Below are 18,817 nucleotides of genomic sequence, written 5' to 3' on the forward strand. Positions count from 1 at the left end.
TGGGCTAAAAGTGATGGGAGGAGAAAAGCTTCGGCCGGCGTCATGAAGATCGGAGAATGAAACCCCCCACAATGTGTCATTGAGAAAGAGTGTGATTCGTCGGTCGGAAAATGTCAGAGAGATAAGATGGCCGAATGGAGAATGTGGAGATTAATGCCGTGTCACTTGATCGGGATGGATACCGATGGGGAACGAGACCGGGTTCATGAGCCGGTCAGAAGATAAAATTGGGGTATAAACGGCTACAAAGCCTTGATACAATTGATCTGTGACTGTGATTGAAGCTGTAGGCTTGGAAAAGACAACTCCAGCCTCACCAATTCTCAAAACCTCCTCTCATCCTCACCATGGCGACGAGTTATTCTGATTCTTCATCTACGCAGCAAAACCCTCATCGTCAGGCCATTTCCTCGGCGCATTACAGAATTCGCAATCCGCATCATGCTGATAAACGGTCGTCTGCAGTGTTTTTTTCACCTCAGTGCAAACCCCATTCCGTTTGAATCCATCGCACTTCCATATCTTGTAAGTCACCGATTTGATGAACCGTTGGCAGTACTTGCACAGCCAAGTCTCTTTTCTTTCTCGACACATTTTGGGATGAGTGTTAGCAAACCGTACGTTAGTGAGGGCGGTGGTGCAATATTAGCAAGGTGGTCAAGACGGTGGTGTGAAATTCTTTCAAGCTTTGCCGGCGTTTATTGAGACGCGTGAGTAAAGGTTCGGGCCATGCCGGGATGAGAGGGAGTATTTATACGTTTGCAGGAAAGGTGATATTGAGTTTGTGAGATGGAGTGTATCCTTATCACGGTCTTTGAGGGCATTTGAAAGGCACATTGTTTATCCAATGTCGTTAAGTTCGCATGTTCACTGACCCGAGGCGTCACCCGCGTGTTGTTCACTGTAAAAATGCAGTATGTTCACCTATAAGGTCTCTCACTTCTTTGTCTCCTCGGCTATCTGAATACAGCACGACCGACCTCATCAGAAACTCCTACGTGAGTTTAGTACTTGTAGTTGACTGCATACTATGTGGGTGACTCAGGCCTAGAAGGTTAAGCTTTAGGCTGCGAATACAGGTGATGAATGAGAACACGATACTTCTTTTTCCCAATATAAACTTTTGCATAGAGGCTTTCACATTGAGGGAGTTTAGTACTCGACAACATTTATTCGCCATCTTGAATGCTGAGGATATTCACGATATGTTGGTACTGGTAACATAATGTATGCTCTATGATGCTGCGGCATCTTGACATAAAGCACAATGTTTGCAGCTAACATATTGAATCACTCCAGAGTATGACCTGATTTTTTATTTCACAATGTTTCCGGTTTGGTTTACTGTGATCTGTCGGTACTAGAGGCTTTTACGTGTGAAGAACCGCCATCAGCAAACTCTTTGGCCTGGTGCGACGAAACGAAAGCATGGTCATATTCCCTATCAACTATCATTCTCTGTGTGAGCCACATTCCTTACTCTTTATCCATACCCATTGGTTCGATACTCTATGCTGCATTCCCCATCCCTGTCCAGCATTCATTCATCCTCCATCACAACTACTGTGATCCAAGGACAGCGTCGACAGTATCACGCACGACCATGGCAATCGCCATCCTGATCCCGCTAGCTTCTGCCATGAATTACAATCGATCACTCCAGGTCAAGAATCGACGCAAAGCCGAAATGGCTTCGGCTCTTTCACGAGACGCATCACCCGACATGATTGCGGCTATTTCAAGAGAAGTCTCGTCGGCTGGTTCCGTAGCCGCCACCTCATTGCTATCCGCATCCTCCATCTCAGCATCAAAGGTACGGTCCGCTCCAGGGAACGGAGAAGACCTAGAAGCCTCAGATGGTACATCCGGCACGCCTGTTTTCGCAACCGCTTTGCCCTTCCCCTTGTTTGTCGCTGCAGGGAGAGAAGGCTCTCGGTCACTCGTAGTGGGCAAATCGATCGAGGGCGAGGCGGATGGGTCCTTTGGCTGTTCATCGACTTGAGGATGTCGTTTGCCCAACCACTCGAGAGCTTTCCGGACTTTAGGATCCGATTTGGCCAGTGCACCAGGTAACTAGCCCTCCTTGTCGACTTCCAATTGCTTTGGCAGTGTCATCGTGTACTCCTCTTGGGGGCGCCCGGTATCCAGAATTTGTTTCTTCAGCTCTTGTATCCTGTTTCTTTTACGCTCCACCTCAATTTCCGTTCGGTTTTCATCCGCAAGAAGTCTTTTCAGGTCTTCCTGGGCTTGTGTCTTTAGACTGGAAAGACTGCAATGCCAGCAGGCGTGCATTCCGACGAAGTCCCGGCGTTGAGTGTAGGGTCGTATTCTGCGCTTGCATATGAATCCGTCTTTTCGATAGAGTACCTCATGACCCTTTCTCTTGCGCTCCTCTTTTTCGACCTTGGTCATCTTCACTGGAGGCTTGCCGCTGCATACTTGATGGGTCACAACCTAGATGATGACTCTCTTGTTGCAGTTCTCACAGCACAATTCGTAGCTGGACTTTTGACACATGTTGGTAGTGTACGGGTGCGGATTGTCGATGCTGATGATGTTGGTGGGGATGCTGAAAATGGATGATGGGAGGGGATGATGGAGCAGTTCTTTGAGTCGGGGTTGCTGATGCAGTTAAAGATCGCGCGGTCGGTCAGTAGTAAAGGTGTCGTTCGTAATGACGATGAATATTTGATGGCGATGGCAGAATCTGAGCTGATGATGATGATAGAATTCTTTGATGTACAGATCAAAATGGAGACGGAGGAAGATTGTTGTTTTTCTTTCCATTGAGGGAGAATGGCAGGTTGGAAGTCGCAGTGGGTAAGTGCATTGACCATCAAGGAAGGTGAATCATTCAGGTGCCGACGAGACTGCAACTGCCTGGACCTTGGAAGTCTTCCCACAGCCCAAGTCGATGGCACGCTAAGGCAGTGCGCTAATTGCCTCGTGTCCTTTACCTTGATGATGAGACTGAACCTTTTCTTGACTTCTCTAGCATATAACCTCATCACGGTTCCGATGTCCGGAGAGGGCCAGTCTTGGATGCACGTTCTCAAATAGTTGATCAGGTATAAGTACTGTAAATTTGACTATGAACAATAAGAACAGGTCGTAGGTATCATGCAATCTCGTCTTCAACATCACTCATCATAAATACCCATCATATCTCAATCATCACCATCCCTTACTCTCGGTGCGTAGTTCCAGCATGCTCCTCCTTATGATGTCCCATTCCACCATCAGTAACACCCGACGGCCTCGCAAGTGTCTCATCATCACTAGACGCCGCAGGAACAGCAGTCTCGAGGTCTGTACCAGCCTGCTTCCTGATCCTCGACATCTCCTCAGGAGGAGGAGGAACCCACTTGGCACTCTTAATAGGGTTCACCTTTTCAAGATACATGGTGTCAATCTCCTCGAGCGTACGTCCCTGTCCTTCAATGACGAAGAAGTAGACGAGCAGACCTCCGAGGACATTACATCCCGCGAAGACGTATCCATAGCGGAAGTCAATGTCCTTCGTGATAAAAGGCGTGAAGAAAGCGAGGAGGAAGTTCCAAAGCCAATTGCTAGCAGTTGAGAGAGCCATGCCCTTGGCACGATATCGCGAGGGGAAGATCTCAGCCATGATAGTCCAAATCATAGGACCCCAAGTCGTAGCAAAGCCCAGAATGAAGAGACAAGCAAAGACGATCATAGCAATACCTGCGCCCTGCGTCTTGGTGGGATCATTGCGATCGAGTGAGAAATGACCAACAGATGCAAAGATAAGGAAGCAGATGAACATCCAAGTACTTCCCGCAATAAGCGACTTGCGTCGACCGTAGTGCTCAACGATATACAATCCAATAAACGTAACCAGGAAGTTAATCGTGTTCAGAATAATCTGCGTCTTGTAGCTGTTGATAGACACAGACTGAAAGATGGTAGTGCCGTAGTAAAAGAAGTAATTCGCACCAGTGAGCTGCTGAAACATCTGAAGCGACATTCCGATGAAAATACGATAAGCCATGCGCGGCGCTTTAAACATGCCGACGAATTCTTGAACGGGGTTCTGCTTGACGTGACTCTCGGCGCGGAGCTTGGACTCGATCTCTTCCATTTGAGTATGGATCGCCCAGTGATTTGGTGTCGCGCCGTAGACCTTGCAGAGGGTTTCGCGCGCGCGATCAACCTTGCCATTGCGATAGTCAAAACGGGGCGTGTCGGGCAGAAACAGAATTCCAATGCCGAGAACGAGAGTGAAGACCCAGCCGACGCCGATGACGATGCGCCAGGATGCTGAGCTGTCGGGATGGTGCGTTACAGTGCCGTAGTTGAAGCACGCAGCCAAGAAAATACCCATCGTCTAAGCAAAAAAATGTCAGTGCAATCCTTGACGCTTTTTCTCCACAGATCGTCGGAACAGGAAACTTGGCATGCCAAGAATTAGGCCACTTACAATAAAGAGCTGATAACAACAAACCATTGCACCTCGAATCCACGGTGGTGCAGTCTCGCCCTGGAACATGGGAACGAGCAGAGACAAAGCGCCGACTCCGAGACCAGCGACCCATCGGCCCATCATGATCTGCACCCAATCCCGGTCTGAGGAAATCTGGATGATGAAGCCAATAGCAATAATCCACGTCCAGCCGGAGATACTGTACTTTCTTCCAATGCGGTCGGCCACAGGCGCTGCGATTAGTGCGCCCATGAGCGTACCGATTGAGAGAAGCGCTACGATGAGGCCTGAGCGGACGGTGCTGAATGCTTTTTCTCCCTTGCTGTTTGTCTGGGCGAAACGATCGAGAAAGTCTGGCATCTCGAGGAAGCCTGAGATTTGACCTGTGTCATAACCGAAGCTATTTTCATCAGTGCCTGTTGAAGAGTAGAGCGGCTGGGTAACTTACAGAAGACCGCCCATGGAGACAAAGGTAGCTAGGAGGAAAGATCGGGGCGTGATGCGAGGCAAAGGTGAGTAATCAAGGCCAGCGAGAGATCTCCTCGCACCAGCCTCTTTGCCCTTTTCAGAGTTTGGATTCTGGTCATCGAAATGAACAGTGAGGAAGGACGGCGCCATGATGGGCAGTCAAATTGTATCTCTACAGTGTATAATAGTATGATGTAGTAATCTAGTGATGATCCAAAGTCAATTGGTGATTGAGTTACTCGACGAAATGGAGGGTGTCGAGGATTTAAATACATACTAATCAAGAATGACGTTATAAAGCAAAAGTGTGATACTTCGTGATGTCAGGCCTGAAAAACAGGCGTCCAATGAGCCGCACTCCCATGCCCATCCTGGCTGTCCTGGTCTCGAGACCACGAAATCGGTCCGTCCCATTTTTTTGCTTCTACCAATTCTGTGGGGTTAACAAGGGGAATGCAGACAATGGGTCAATAATTGGGTAATGGGGTGAATAATGGGTAACGGGGTACCACCTCCACGGGGTTGTAAAGCTGGGGAAAGCCCGAGACATCTCACATCTGACACCTCATGGCATCGAAGGAACAGTGTCTGTTTGGTATGACGATATGGCTTTTGGGATCTTGTAGTGGCTGCAAAATCAACTGAAACGGCGCTGTAATGCATTAATCCCAGCACTTCTGATTGGGGGAAATGTCCCCGTGATGGCTTGGATGGCAGTTTTGGTTGGGAGCGTTAGTGACACTAACCCCTGTTCAGTACTATTCTGGATTCGGTTCACCATCAAAACATGACGACACCCGAGGGATCCGGAGAGACCATGGCATTGGATTCAATGAGCATCAGTTCATGACATTCTCATGTCGAGATTGACTCTGGCTCAAAGTCAATCGAGTTGTGGTTCTACGAATCTCTGCACTCAGATCTCACCGTTAAACTCTTCTGTGAGACAGTAGATTATCGCCCAGCCGTCAAAATCTCTTGTCGAAACTGCCAAGCCCCGTTTGCCGATCTCCCACACAAATCTTGGCAAGCGAAGCAATGACGCCAATCTCAATCCCCCTCAGAACCCGACGATCTCATCCATTCTCTCCATTGAACATCCAGGTACCACGACACTTCCAAGAACTTCTAGATACCGTACCTTGAACGATTACCCGCTCTTCGTCTCCGAACGGCCCTGCCTCGGCCGAAAGCACTTTTATCTTTTCTTATTTCTCCATACCCCGTGTTCCCCATTCTCCATGGTCACTGTCACTGTATTTGTTTGTTTGTCTGTCATGGGACGTGGGATGCATGTATCCTTCAGCCGCGTCCGGATGTCCGGTATTCCCAGCGCCACTGCGTCATAGGCAATCCTGTCCTGTCAACATTGTTCAGAAATTGTAACGAACTTCCCCAGAAAACCAGTTTTTATGCTGGTAATTTTACCTAAAGCGTAACTTAATTCCACGTGCTTCCCCAATCTCCAGTTCGTTTATCTAAGCAACCGTTTGCCTTCAACTCTCACGAGTCAATAACGATTTGTTCTGGTGGAGGAACTGCATCATGTCATCGTCGGGGAATTTAATTTGCTAGCGTGGTGGTATGCCGCTTTGTTACCCTACACAAACTCCTCTTCGTGTTCGCATCGTGGTGTACCTGAATGCCGAGCCATCCGTAGGGCTGTCAGCATTTTGAAGAATTCGTCAATGAAATCTTCAAGAGAGTATCACTTGACGATCTGCGTTTTTCATGGTATGATAAAAGGCCCGACAGCGACGCGTAACATCGAAAGTCGATAGTCGGCTTCACGATCCCGCAAGAATGGTATTGTTATTGGAGCGGTTGGCAGCCCATGGGGCCCCATAATCGGGAATATACGGTTATTGAGGTTTGCATTTGCGACAAGCTTATCTTATGCTGCTTAACAGTGCCGAGGTAAGTTACCGGGTTGTTCGGTGATTAGGTAAAAGGCTATGATGCTGGAAGTGCCCTTCACTATGGGGTCAATTGAAGTAGTGGTTGGCAGCATCTCTTCCATGCAAATGGAGCAGCAATATGTTATTTTAAGATCGCAAATCTCTGTTCGGTTGTTTTATTATCGTAACCTGCTTTTTACCCGTCATTCAATGAAACATGCCACTGCCCAGGCCGGATGAGCTCGATGCAAACTCGTTGAATTTAGACGCCGACTTATCATGCAGTGACTGATAATCGAAATACCAGCAGGATACTACCTCCATGAAAGCTCTCTCACCAACATGTGAAGAACCATGTATTTTTTGGTCACTTCTCCAAACACCACTATACTAGTATAACTTCTTGAACAGGAGCATCGTCAAAAAATGCGGGTGGAGCCTCTGGTTTCTTGAATAATTCATCGAGGCTTTCTTCATCCATTGGCTCATCCAAACAGCTCAGATGAGTAGTACTGAACAGAATAAACGGCTCAGGCTGTGGTCTTGCTAGATATCCCGCGCCCAGTCGACGAAATACCGTATTGTTGTTATGACTTTCTTCTCGCAGTAACAAGACAAAATCGTCCAAGTCCGAAATGCTATCTTTAACGTTGGCCGTAAAAAGGCGGAGAAGAAACAACCGATCCTGATCAAGGTTCATTTTAACACTGTCGAGATATAACAACAGCCCAGGCGGTTGCCCATTTTCAGATCCTTGTCTTGAGTCGAATGTATTGTCGCCGTCGAGGAAGGGCAAGCTTGCACTTGTAGGATGCTGAAGCCTAACAGGCTTGAGGGAACCTGATACTCTAAGCTCCGCACCTTTCAATTTCGATGCATATGGAGGTCCTGTCCAGTCACAACTGTAGTGAATTAGCTTGACTTTGCTGTTCTCCTCAGGAAAATGACCTCCATCTAAAAAGCACAGATCGTCAAATAAGTTGTGGATGCGCTTGGCTTTGGACGAGAACCAGGTCCAGCTTGGAATGCTTGCAGACTTATTAGCTTTGGGGATCATATGAAGACTTTGTTTATTGTACTTACCCCTCGAAAGTATCATTGCTGTGGCGAGTTTTGCTGCTCGCTGGTGTATAGCCGTACCAGGCTAGATCAATCCAGAAAGTGCCATCCCAAAGACCTAGGATGGGCCGTTGAAGCGATATGTGCTCGTAGTGTTTGATTAAACCAGCCATGGCAGGTATTCTATCACTATCAAAACTGAGATGACGGGCGCTGAACTCGGATACCCACTTGAACCAAAGGAAAGGCCTCTTTAATGAGTAATCAAATTTGAATTCCACCAGGCTGGGGAGCTCCGACAGTCTGCTACTGATAACATCATCCTCTGAGTTTAGTCCAAATGTGCACTGATAGAACATCTGGGTATTGGTAAAATGAATGAGTCGAGTCGACAGAATCTGTTCTTGAAGGACCCATGCTCTCTTGCTGAGTGGTCCGTCAAGTATCGCAGCTCTTGAAGCTACTGGATGACGAACCAAGCAGCTCTTAGGAAGCTTTTGTTCAAATTCCGGTGGAAACAACTCGGGGGAGAAGTTCACAGCTTTCGCCGGGGTTTGGCAGTCTAGAAATAGCCCTCCATTTGCGTCCGGTGATGAGGAAGCTGCTAGAGTCAGATAGGATCCTCTGTAGACATCGGCCATTTTGGATGCCTCCATCGCCCAATCATCACCATCATTCTGGATAATGCAGAGAGAGTCAATCCAAATGAACCATATGCCAATCGCTCTGGTTACTTTGATGGCATCTTGGAAGGTCTTCGGAAGAGAATGAAACGAGATGCGTGTCATCTTCTCATGGACGTTCTCACGAGTAGCGCGAGCTGCGTGATTGGTATTTGAGCCCCAGCAATGGCTTAAAGCTGTGTATTTGATGCGGTTCAACTGGGACAGGTTGGCTGTACTGACGAGTCGGAGATCTCCGTCATCTACACTCGCATGAAGGACAAGGAACCGTGCTGGACGCCTAACTTCTGGCACACGGCATTCCTCATGATCAGTCAAGCAATTGCCAAGCCAGTTCTGAATTGTCTCAACTCTTGCCTCGAATTTGATGTGATCCGTAGTCCAGATAGCTCGTTTTGCAACCCAAGCTGAGGTTATATTGTGTTAGTCCGTCGCTCAATAGTGCTGCATCAGGAACTTGCCGTGTGGCTGAGCAAAGGCGATCCAAGACAACTGCCCATGATCATCTCTAGGTCTGCGGAATGTGTAGTGGTATTCAAATTTTGGCAAAGGGACTAGGCGAGCTAAGCTGGTGTCGGTTGAGCTACCATGACTATATGCGCCTGTTTTATATAAGTTATCAAAAAAGTAGAAGTCGCTGTTCCTGTTATAAACAGGCTGAGAGAGTGTTTCTGCGTTTTTCCAATTCGACGTATGCTGTGCCGATGGAAGGAGATAAATGGCACCTCGGCGTCTTACGGCAAACTTAGTGTCAAAATGAGCCTCGTTATAGTCGATGGTAGAACTTTCGAGGAGGAAGGGAAGCATCAATGAGCATAGCTCGCAAGAAATTGCAGATTTTTGTAGCTTAGAAATAGAGTCGTAGTGCTGAAACCTGTGTAAAAGCCGATCATCATAGTCCGAAGGATACATCGCAAATTCCAAGATGGAGAAGGGTTCCAAGTCCAAGGCACGTTTGAGACCCCGACGGGCGTCGGCATCGAGGAAGAAGTACAAAATGGAGCGCTGACAAACCGCACAATACGACATCTTGGAGAGTCTATTCTCCTACTCAGTAGTCATGCTATTTTTAATTAGTTACAAAAAGGTTATGGACATCAGGACAAGGTGAGAGGGATGCATGATATGATGATGAGAAGAGGGGTACCGACGTGGTTGGTTCCTATAGGCTCGCACAATGAATATGCTGCAATGGCATTTTTGGCCAGTACAACTCCGCTGACCTATTTCGAGTAATTATGTAAGTAAACCCTGCTTACATCTGATACTAGCTTTTCGGGCTAGAGTTAGGTTGCCTTAATGCTACTGTTCAGGTTGTTCCACATTTACAGGGTTTGATAGTTTGAGGGTAATGATTAGCTTTGGAATAAACTGTTAACATTCTGGCCCCAATATACTAGCAAGACATTCATCAATACTTTATCCCAAGACTCCAAAAAGATCAAGCCTAGCATTGCTACATTGGGTTCACATATAGGAGCGCCCACTAGCACGGCAATATTACTTAGCATCACCTCTGGTCCTTTAACTCTCCACGCTCCTTAACAACCCTCGCAATCTCATCAGCAACCTCTGTCCCCAACCCTTCAAAGCCCTTAACAACTCCCTCCCTATCCCCAACCCCCATCTCCTGGCTCATCTTAAACTTGCCCTCCAACTTGGTAACTTCAATCTCAATCCCAATAATATTCCTCTTCAACAACTCAACATACTTCTCCGGCGCATCAGACACCTTCCACTGATTCTCAGCCGTATACCCCATCGCACCCCTCTCATTATGGTCCGTAAGATCACTAATTGCCTGTCCCAGAAACGAAGACGTCTCTTCATTGTTCTCGTAGTAAATCCTTGCCTTTCCATAAACCTGCGCTGCGGCGTAGTTCCACGTCGGCACAACCTTTCCATTCGCTGGTTTTGTCTCGGTGTAAAATTTGGGCGTTACATAATGATGAGCTGGCTTTGTGAAGATTACTAGGACTTCGTCTTCGAGATAGTTTTTGAGAGAGGGGTTGGAGGTGCAGTGCTCGATCATGGCTTTGCTTTGGGGGTTTTGACGGGCCAAGTGGCCGCAGAGACGACCGAGCTCTGTTTCGCTGGACTCATCTTTTACGTCGAGAAGGAACGGGATGTGACTGCTTTGGAGAAACGAGTTGGTTTGGGATTTTATGCCGGTTGTGAGCATTCCAAGGGGGTTTTCGTGGATGAGACGGCGAAGGACGCGGAGGTCTGCTTCAGCATGGGCGGCGCGGATATACATGGTTGGTATGTCGGGTATGTCTTGTATTGTCGTAGTAGTTTATTTGGAAGTAAGATATTGAAGTCTTTATGCCAGTGTAGAATGGACGAATATCGCAAGTAATAAAGGTTTGGCGGAGGAGGCGGGCCGCCAGTATGAGAGGGCGTCGTTCACCTCGACCGGGCCGGTCTGGATCGGCGAATCACAGGCACAGTCATTCAAAGCAAGGTCTAGAGCGCGCGTAGGTACAGTGGGGTTTATGATTGGCCATTCACCTAGCGTTATCGGACCTGCTTCCGAGGGTCGAAAACGCTTGACTGTAGAGGTGATCAATTGAGTCACAAACTCTCGGTCTTGAACGCCGAACAGCATTGACAGATGAGACATGATTGAAAGGCGTTGATCGTAAAGAGACTAATCGATTTTTGGTCTGGCCTGTCTATCTAGATGTCATTTTTCAAGTCCACTATCAAACGCCAAATTTATCAACCCATGATTCAATACCTCAGTAGTACATCTACAAACTTTTAACCATGATATGATCAGTCTGAACAATAGACCCGATAGTGAAATCATGATCCCCGACCTGTTTATATCCCCATTTCTCATACGCCCTTATTGCCCTAGGATTCTCTTCCCAAACACCAAGCCACAAATTCTTAAACCCCTGCTCCTTCGCCATACTCTCAATAGCCTTTTCCAAAGCCTTTCCAACGCCGGCACCATGAGAATTAGGATGTACGTAGATTCGCTGTAGTTCAACAGTCTTTTCCATGTTTTCTACACAGGGTTCACTGCTTCCCCGGGTGAGATATGCGAAGCCGAGAAAGTCATCGTCCGAGTTTGTCGCGATGATAACATCTTTGTTTGTGTCGTTCAAGTCGTTGATAATTGATGCCTCTGTGTAGGATTCTTCGAGGAAGGCGCTGAGTTCGTGGGGTTCGACGGAGTGGCCGAATGTTATTGTGAAGACATGTGAACCTAGCTCTGCGATGCGAGCAGCATCAGCGAGCGTCGCAGGCTTGATGATGACTTCTTTATGAGGATGTTGGGAGTCCTTGGCAGTCATGATGAGATAAATTGGTGGAACGAAGCTAAGGACAACGATTGAGTAATAAATACTGTGTAGCCGGGGTATGTAATGAAAAAGTTGGCGGTGAGTGGATCTGCAGATTTCGGATCTGAAAATTAGGCTTGGCTGGGCGGCTTGAAATACTTGAACAGTTCCAACTTAGATAAACTCCCCGAGCCCAGAGGTGAACCATGCAGATCTGAACCAGTGGCTTCTGGAAAGATCTCGCCACAGGTCTCGGCCCTGCTTCCGACGAAGACTAGCGCGCGCCCTTGATGTCAAAATCAATGGACCTCGCGTTTGGATTGACCATTTCCGGGACCGGATATGCACAGCTATGACACCAGATTGGGTAATTTTCTGCATTGGGTTTTTTTTCTTATGAAGCTTGCTCTCAACCTGTATCGATGCATTTTGCTCGGAGGGCGCGCAGAATTACAACCATTTGCTCTATACTCGATCCTGGGAATGCCCATCTTTCGCAGATCCTGATTCCCTTGTCCTGCAATTGGTTGAGATCTGGGACTCTGAGGGCGTCTAGTCTTGAGAAGGCTGCGAATGAGAGGAGTAATACTACTGCCATGGTCCTAGATCTGTTAGTAATCGTTATTGCACTCTTGTCGTAGACATACCCATGTAGGAGATTCTCCAAAGATGCAGTCGGCGCGTGTACTGCAAATTCCACTGCATTGAGGTATCTACGACAGTGGACAAGACATTGTCTCGCATTCTCGAGCGTAGCGGGGTTCGGCTGTGTCCCCGGGGCAAGAGCGCAAACCTGATACAGAAAAGGCCTGTAGATAATATCACCAGTGGTGTGATATCGTATAGTAACCATAGTATCATCAATCCCTATCGGAGGAATCTCAAGATTGGGCCTGATACTATGAGGGAGGAGGTGATACCATGCACCCAGCTGACGATTCAACTCGTGAGCTAGATTTGGGAGACTTGACTGCGTCTCTTCAGAGCTATCAGCTTGGTTATCGCCCGTCCCTGGTTCAGCTTCTGCGTAGAGGACGTAGTGAATGCGATTCAAGAGGCGCCGGGACGAGAGATCGGCAAGCCAACGATGCATGTAAGGTTCAGAGGGACCATCGGACCAGGGGTAGGGGAGTTTATCGACGATCTTTTCGATGCCACTCCGAGGTAGATGATGCTCTGCCAGAATGTCACTGGTGATGGTTAGATGAGTCGTTGACAACACAGGCGGATGACTTACCATTCGAGCACGAGAATGGCCCAAAAGACTCGCAGAATTGACTGGTCTTGCGAACCATCTCGCAGCAACTTCTCAGATCTGAAACGTCAGCACATCTCTAGATCCCATTAAAGCTATACACACCTTATCCAATAATGTTGTACATCAGTCGACGCCATATGCACCAACCTCCACGCAAGCAACGGCCTCGACAAATAGCTATAATACAGCGCAGCGAGATACAACGCCTGCGGTAACAAAGGATCACCACCGAAAGAGCATAACGACTCCGTGAGTAATAACCTCACAGCGGGTGTGAAGAATTTTACTCCAGGGCTCCAACTTGCATCCATGCGATTCGGCGTCTCAGCCGCGACAGACCCTAGTGCGAGAACAACGAGGACCAGGGAAGACGTGAGGTCAGGCCGTGCACCGTGGTCTACGGTTCTGTCGTATAGATCGTAGAAAGCTCGTTGGTCAAGAATTGGATGGAAGCGATGAACAAGCTGGAAGTAGTTTCTCACGAGATGGTCTGTTTCGTTGGGTGATAATGTTGGGAGGTCGATTTGGCTCGCTGGTTCCGCGTTCAATCTCAATCCTTCGGGGATCGGTCTTCTCAACTCGATATGGAGAAATAGATCTGAAGGATAGTGTCCCAGCAGTGCTTTTGCCGGCGCAGATCTGAGTAAGTTCCCTGTTGTGGATGAGTGAGAAAGTGGTATGTCCATCGTCGTGTTGAAGACATTGTTATTGGCGAATTGAGACAATGATGTTTGCGTCCCAGGGCCTGTTGAGTGGACTGATGAGGCAGGTACTATTCCATCCTCAGGACTGATTGGTTCGTTATGTCGTGCTATCGAATATGGCGCGTATGGCGTAGAGGCTGGGTAAGGAGTCGATGCTGGGAAAGGTGTTGAGATGGGACTTCGATCCCGCTGACGAGCTATAGCAGACTGAAAGGTCGATTCAAGAGATTCAAGACGATCAAAGATCTCATCAACGCGATCAACTGGGATAGCAATGCGCCTAACCAAGTCAGCCTTGCATGCCAACATGAGAATGAAACTCACTTTGACTCATTTCCTTCATCGCGATACTCGCACTCAGAGTTATTCGCCTCTTCGCAGAGGGTACAGACCGGCTGTCTGCCATCACATTTCCTCTTCCTGCATCAATTAGCACCCTATCACTTGTTTGGCAATACTGACACACCTCTTTCTGCAGTAATTGCAGGCCTTGGCGGCTCGCTTCCGCTTCGCAGATTCCATGCCTGCCTGTTTTGTGTGTCACACTGAAATCTTTGCCGCGGGGCGGATGTCAGGCGGAGGAGGCGGCTGGTCCTCCGCCTTTGGCCAGGGGTGGAAGAACTTTCCGCCGTGTCGGTCGAGATAAGAGACCCGCACTGTTATCGATAAACGGCTGAGAACGCTTCTGTCAGACATCAAACCCAGCTACCCTGAACTTGTTCATCCAGGTATCCGAACTGATCAAAATAATACAAAATGCTATTGTCTCTGATTTGACTACGTAGCACGATTTCCCTTAGCTTATAAGTTCATTCAATTACCACTTAGACGTCAAAAATTACTCGTTATACCTGGGCAATCATTGCTGTAATCTGCTCAACAGCATACAGATAAGCAAAAAGGACAATTTTCATGGTTCTCAAGCCTACAACATGCGATTCATTCCTCATAATGCAGCACTCTAAGCAAATGAGAGATTGTCATTTTGATTAATCTTATCAGAGAAATTGGCCTATACCAACACCAACATTTTATCATTGCACTAATTTGATGGAGACCTCCGCATTTCACCATCCAAGGCTCTGATGACGAAGTGGATAACGTGCAATCCCGGGGATTTGACAAGCTAGCACGCCATCCCGAAATCCCATCGATTTCCCCAAATTGCAAAGAAAACGGATCTGATCACATGGTTCTCAGCTTGAAAGGAATTATTTGCTCGGCCTGTCGGAGAGACGAGACATGGCGAAATTGTAAGCGTCTGTCACCTAATACGAAAGGTCATTCATGAGCGAGTACGAGGATGACAAGACCGAGTCAAATGCTTGCGACAACCGATATCTCGGAGCTCAAAGAACCTCCTCGACTCCGATCATCCAATGAGATCAAGAATGGAACGAGATCCGAGAGAATCCGAGTTCCGAATCGGTTGTCGACCGATGATGCGGATGAAACAACGTTATCGCAAGCGCAGCTCCGGTCTCTCTATCCAATGGATTCACAAGCTAAAGTGACACCATCGACCATGATGAAAGCGCAAGGCCAACGGCATGACTCACTAGACGTGGTGCGTACCTGTTCTTGCGGGGTTAGCGAGGTCAATCGGGATGTCGTAAGTGAAATGACGGATTGTGCGATCTGATAACGCGTAGTGGGGACTGATGTTATTATATATAAGAGAAGCATAGAGCCACGCAAATACTGCCTTCTGTTCCTTAAGATCAACACAGTTCCACAGAGACAGGTTAAATACGGTTCAACATGTCGACTACTGCTACCATCACTCAACAGGCTGAGCGCATTGTGCCGCTCAATGTCGAGGCCAACAAGTACCCAGAGCCTCTCAAGGCATCGGGAGCCCTTGACAAGTTCAAATTTGAAGAGTCAACCCCCGTCATCGGACGCGAATATCCCAAAGTCAATCTCGTCGACGACATCATTAACGCACCCAACGCCGATGAACTAATCCGCGATCTCGCCATCACCAGTAAGTTTCCTTCCAGCCCCCAAACTCATCGCTAACATCTCAGTCTCCCAACGCGGCGTCGTCTTCTTCCGCGCCCAGGACAACCTCACAGACGAACAGCACAAGCAGCTCGTCCACCGTCTCGGCCAACTAACCAACAAGCCGAAAGACTCAACTCTCCACATCCACCCTCTTCTCAACAGCACCAATGAATTCGGTGTAGACGACAATGAGATCAGCGTTATTTCATCAAACGTGGAGTTCTTCCAGGATAGAATCAAAGATCGTGATGATCGAAAGCAGGGCGCTGCAAGCTGGCACAGCGATATCCAATTCGAGCAGTATCCCGCTGACTACACGAGTCTGCGACTCACAAAACTCCCCGCCGGAGGTGGCGATACCCTCTGGGCTTCGGGATATGAATTATATGATCGATTTAGCGATCCCTACAGGAAGTTCTTTGAGGGCTTGACGGCTACCTTTTCTGGCGAAGGGTTCTTGAGGGCGCGAGATGCGAGACCGGATCATTACCAGGTTTACGAGGAACCGAGAGGAAATCCCGCCAATGTCGGTGATGAGCTCAAGGCCATTCATCCCGTGGTTCGAACAAACCCAGTTACGGGATGGAAGTCGATCTTTGCGATTGGAAACTTCCCCAAGCGCATTAATGAGCTGAGCGAGCGCGAGAGCAGAGAGATCTTGGAGTCACTCTACAAGAGGATTGAGCAGAACCATGATCTGCAAGTTCGCTTCAGATGGAGAAGTCCCAACGATATTGGTACAGTACTCTGATTCAAATGGTGGTTGAGTGTAATGCTAATGATGTTTAGCATTCTGGGATAACCGCAGTGCATTCCACAGCGCGACGAATGATTATGATGGTCTTGGTGAGCGCACGGGTCACAGGGCTGTGGGCATTGGCGAGAAGCCTTACCTTGATCCCAACAGCCTTTCGAGGACCGAGGCATTGAAGAGAGCTTAGGAATAATGTTTAGAACTAGCATGCAATTGATCTCCAGAGGCTGCCGGAGCTTTTCCTGTCCTCGGACTTTTTACCCAACACCTTGACCACGTTCCGCTCCAGTATCCTATTTGGGTTTATGCTTGTACAAGAAATTCTAGATTTGTGTTCAAATGGAACGTTGAATCCGAGTTAGCCGGCTTGGCCTCAGGGAAGGTGTTTACCCCTCTATCTCTGCCGTGTCTGCGCCGCAGGGAATATATGCTGTAGCACTGCAGAGTAGTGGGTCGGACAAACAGCCAAGGGCGATCATGATGACAGAGAGAGACAGAGAGTCAGGGAGCTGTATGGACCCAGGACCCTGCTCTTGGCTGTACGATGAATTCTCATATTGATTCACAAATAGTTTTGAGGGAATCTACTACTTGCAGCCGCCAATGTCTACTTGCTTTTCTATACTCATCTAGTCCTGTGTTCAGACATTCCATTCCGCCCCCAATACTGCACTACTAACTCGTTCCACTCTCCGGGCATACATGCAGCTCAACTCCAATTAGAGCTGGTTCTGTCAGTTTAAACTCCGAGCCCGCATGATCCTTGTCACGGCCGGTCCATCCGGGTCTCCTTTCAGCTGAATTTACGAGCCGCTACTAAAGATCTGCGGATTTAGGAACTTGAACTACGTCTCATAAAGGAATGTATCTTTGTTGTTCCACTTGTGGATAAATTTCTTCAATGTCTAGCGATCCCGTTGAATCCTCGCTGAGTGGTTTCCCGCCTTGGCGATGTGATAGGTATGCAGGGTTCTAAATGGCCGACGATACTCGAAGTCTCGGCCTTGAGATGCACAGCCAAGAGCCTAACTTAATACAGGTCATATCAGCCGCTCCAGGGCCCGCGGGGCATTTAATTTGGGGCCTATTATGGTGGAACAGGGGGGTGAGGACCAGATCTGCTCTTGGCTCTTAGCCATCTTCAATTCTCAATCTCGCACTGGACCCACGAGCCTGACATTGGACCAATCCTCAGATAGTACCCTCCATTAACGCCGAGTTAGGTGATCTAGACCGTAACCGTAACTAAACTACCGACCGTACTGAGTTTCTCTTAGTTACTCTGAGACCGCTGGAACGTTTGCTTGGGGGCCGTATCAATTCGGAAGTCGCAAAGCTGCGGTTATGGATACCCTGGTATCGAATAGACGCCCGAGTACCCTTATGCTTGCATTCAAGTGACGTGGTGATGTTTGGTTCACAGCATGTCAAATCCACAGTACCAAAGAGGAAGTGGCCGTACTTCATCTACGTACTGTCAGAACAACTGTCGGGTATAAGTAGGGGGACACTTCTCTTCATATCACATCCCTTCATCCTCATCCAACACTATCTAGATCAGAAAGATTCTACCAAGCTCCTTGCCCAATATGCTCTTCAACGCCTTCACCACCACTGCCATCGCAGTCTGCTCTCTTCTCGCCGTTCCTGCTCTGGCCAACCCCATTGACACCCTTCCCGCAGGTCTTGACTCCCACCTCGAGAGCCGAGCCAACGACATCACGGTCAAGTTCTGGACCACCACCACATGCAGAACCTCACGCTCCAGGAAGGGCTACAACAGTGGATATTGCATCAAAGACCTGGCCTCGAAGGACCATGCTGTTAGCATGCAGGAGAGAAAGAGGACCAGCTGCCACAGTATGCTAAACTCCACTCTTAGACGATAATGCCTGTGCTTACAAGTCGTTTCTTTAGTGATCAGATACAGGGAGGGAAACTGCCAGGGCTATTCCGAGAAGGGCCTTAATCTCAATGATTGCTTCAACATTGGAGATGATTGGAAGTCTATGAAGTTCCAGTGTTAGAGTTTCAATAAGTCATACTCTTTTAGAGACGACATGAAGTTGTTTTCTAGCTCAGACTCTCCTCAATTTGGGGAAGTGAAAGGGACGCAGATGTTCACAATATACCGTGGAGGAATAATAAAATATGGCTATAAGGTGTAGAAAGAAACAAAAGTGCAGTAGTGATCCGATCGTTAAATGGTCTTTCCATAGTATTGGACTCCAGATTATATCGTCTCATCT

General features: G+C 48.0%; 8 protein-coding genes across 8 annotated transcripts; 2 read left to right on the top strand and 6 right to left on the bottom strand.

Annotated features, from left to right (window-relative positions):
- Positions 1 to 1,644: 1,644 nt before the first annotated feature.
- FPRO_04055 (uncharacterized protein) lies at positions 1,645 to 2,412 on the bottom strand (the record flags this gene model as incomplete). Its single annotated transcript, XM_031223827.1, has 2 exons — positions 1,645 to 2,030; positions 2,187 to 2,412. The coding sequence occupies 2 exons, from the start codon at positions 2,410 to 2,412 to the stop codon at positions 1,645 to 1,647; spliced, it is 612 nt and encodes a 203-aa protein (XP_031089147.1).
- Positions 2,413 to 3,184: 772 nt separating this feature from the next.
- On the bottom strand, positions 3,185 to 5,062 carry FPRO_04054 (putative low-affinity hexose transporter HXT3; the record flags this gene model as incomplete). The annotated part of the gene is made up of 3 exons (XM_031223828.1): positions 3,185 to 4,348; positions 4,442 to 4,844; positions 4,893 to 5,062. 3 exons carry the CDS (start codon positions 5,060 to 5,062, stop codon positions 3,185 to 3,187), a joined length of 1,737 nt encoding a protein of 578 aa, XP_031089148.1.
- A 2,133-nt stretch (positions 5,063 to 7,195) lies between these two features.
- FPRO_04053 (uncharacterized protein) lies at positions 7,196 to 9,581 on the bottom strand (the record flags this gene model as incomplete). The annotated part of the gene is made up of 3 exons (XM_031223829.1): positions 7,196 to 7,838; positions 7,894 to 8,959; positions 9,014 to 9,581. The coding sequence occupies 3 exons, from the start codon at positions 9,579 to 9,581 to the stop codon at positions 7,196 to 7,198; spliced, it is 2,277 nt and encodes a 758-aa protein (XP_031089149.1).
- A 481-nt stretch (positions 9,582 to 10,062) lies between these two features.
- Positions 10,063 to 10,809, bottom strand: FPRO_04052 (putative transcriptional regulator; the record flags this gene model as incomplete). Its single annotated transcript, XM_031223830.1, has 1 exon — positions 10,063 to 10,809. The coding sequence occupies one exon, from the start codon at positions 10,807 to 10,809 to the stop codon at positions 10,063 to 10,065; it is 747 nt and encodes a 248-aa protein (XP_031089150.1).
- A 496-nt stretch (positions 10,810 to 11,305) lies between these two features.
- On the bottom strand, positions 11,306 to 11,857 carry FPRO_04051 (uncharacterized protein; the record flags this gene model as incomplete). Its single annotated transcript, XM_031223831.1, has 1 exon — positions 11,306 to 11,857. The coding sequence occupies one exon, from the start codon at positions 11,855 to 11,857 to the stop codon at positions 11,306 to 11,308; it is 552 nt and encodes a 183-aa protein (XP_031089151.1).
- Positions 11,858 to 12,254: 397 nt separating this feature from the next.
- On the bottom strand, positions 12,255 to 14,329 carry FPRO_04050 (uncharacterized protein; the record flags this gene model as incomplete). Its single annotated transcript, XM_031223832.1, has 6 exons — positions 12,255 to 12,447; positions 12,493 to 13,035; positions 13,083 to 13,160; positions 13,206 to 14,087; positions 14,132 to 14,227; positions 14,274 to 14,329. 6 exons carry the CDS (start codon positions 14,327 to 14,329, stop codon positions 12,255 to 12,257), a joined length of 1,848 nt encoding a protein of 615 aa, XP_031089152.1.
- Positions 14,330 to 15,568: 1,239 nt separating this feature from the next.
- FPRO_04049 (uncharacterized protein) lies at positions 15,569 to 16,755 on the top strand (the record flags this gene model as incomplete). The annotated part of the gene is made up of 3 exons (XM_031223833.1): positions 15,569 to 15,794; positions 15,838 to 16,551; positions 16,604 to 16,755. 3 exons carry the CDS (start codon positions 15,569 to 15,571, stop codon positions 16,753 to 16,755), a joined length of 1,092 nt encoding a protein of 363 aa, XP_031089153.1.
- A 1,402-nt stretch (positions 16,756 to 18,157) lies between these two features.
- FPRO_04048 (uncharacterized protein) lies at positions 18,158 to 18,595 on the top strand (the record flags this gene model as incomplete). Its single annotated transcript, XM_031223834.1, has 2 exons — positions 18,158 to 18,428; positions 18,486 to 18,595. The coding sequence occupies 2 exons, from the start codon at positions 18,158 to 18,160 to the stop codon at positions 18,593 to 18,595; spliced, it is 381 nt and encodes a 126-aa protein (XP_031089154.1).
- Between the last annotated feature and the right edge of the window lie 222 nt (positions 18,596 to 18,817).

Source organism: Fusarium proliferatum (genome assembly GCF_900067095.1).
Source record: "Fusarium proliferatum ET1 genome assembly, contig: FPRO_scaffold014, whole genome shotgun sequence".
NCBI lineage: Eukaryota > Fungi > Ascomycota > Sordariomycetes > Hypocreales > Nectriaceae > Fusarium > Fusarium proliferatum.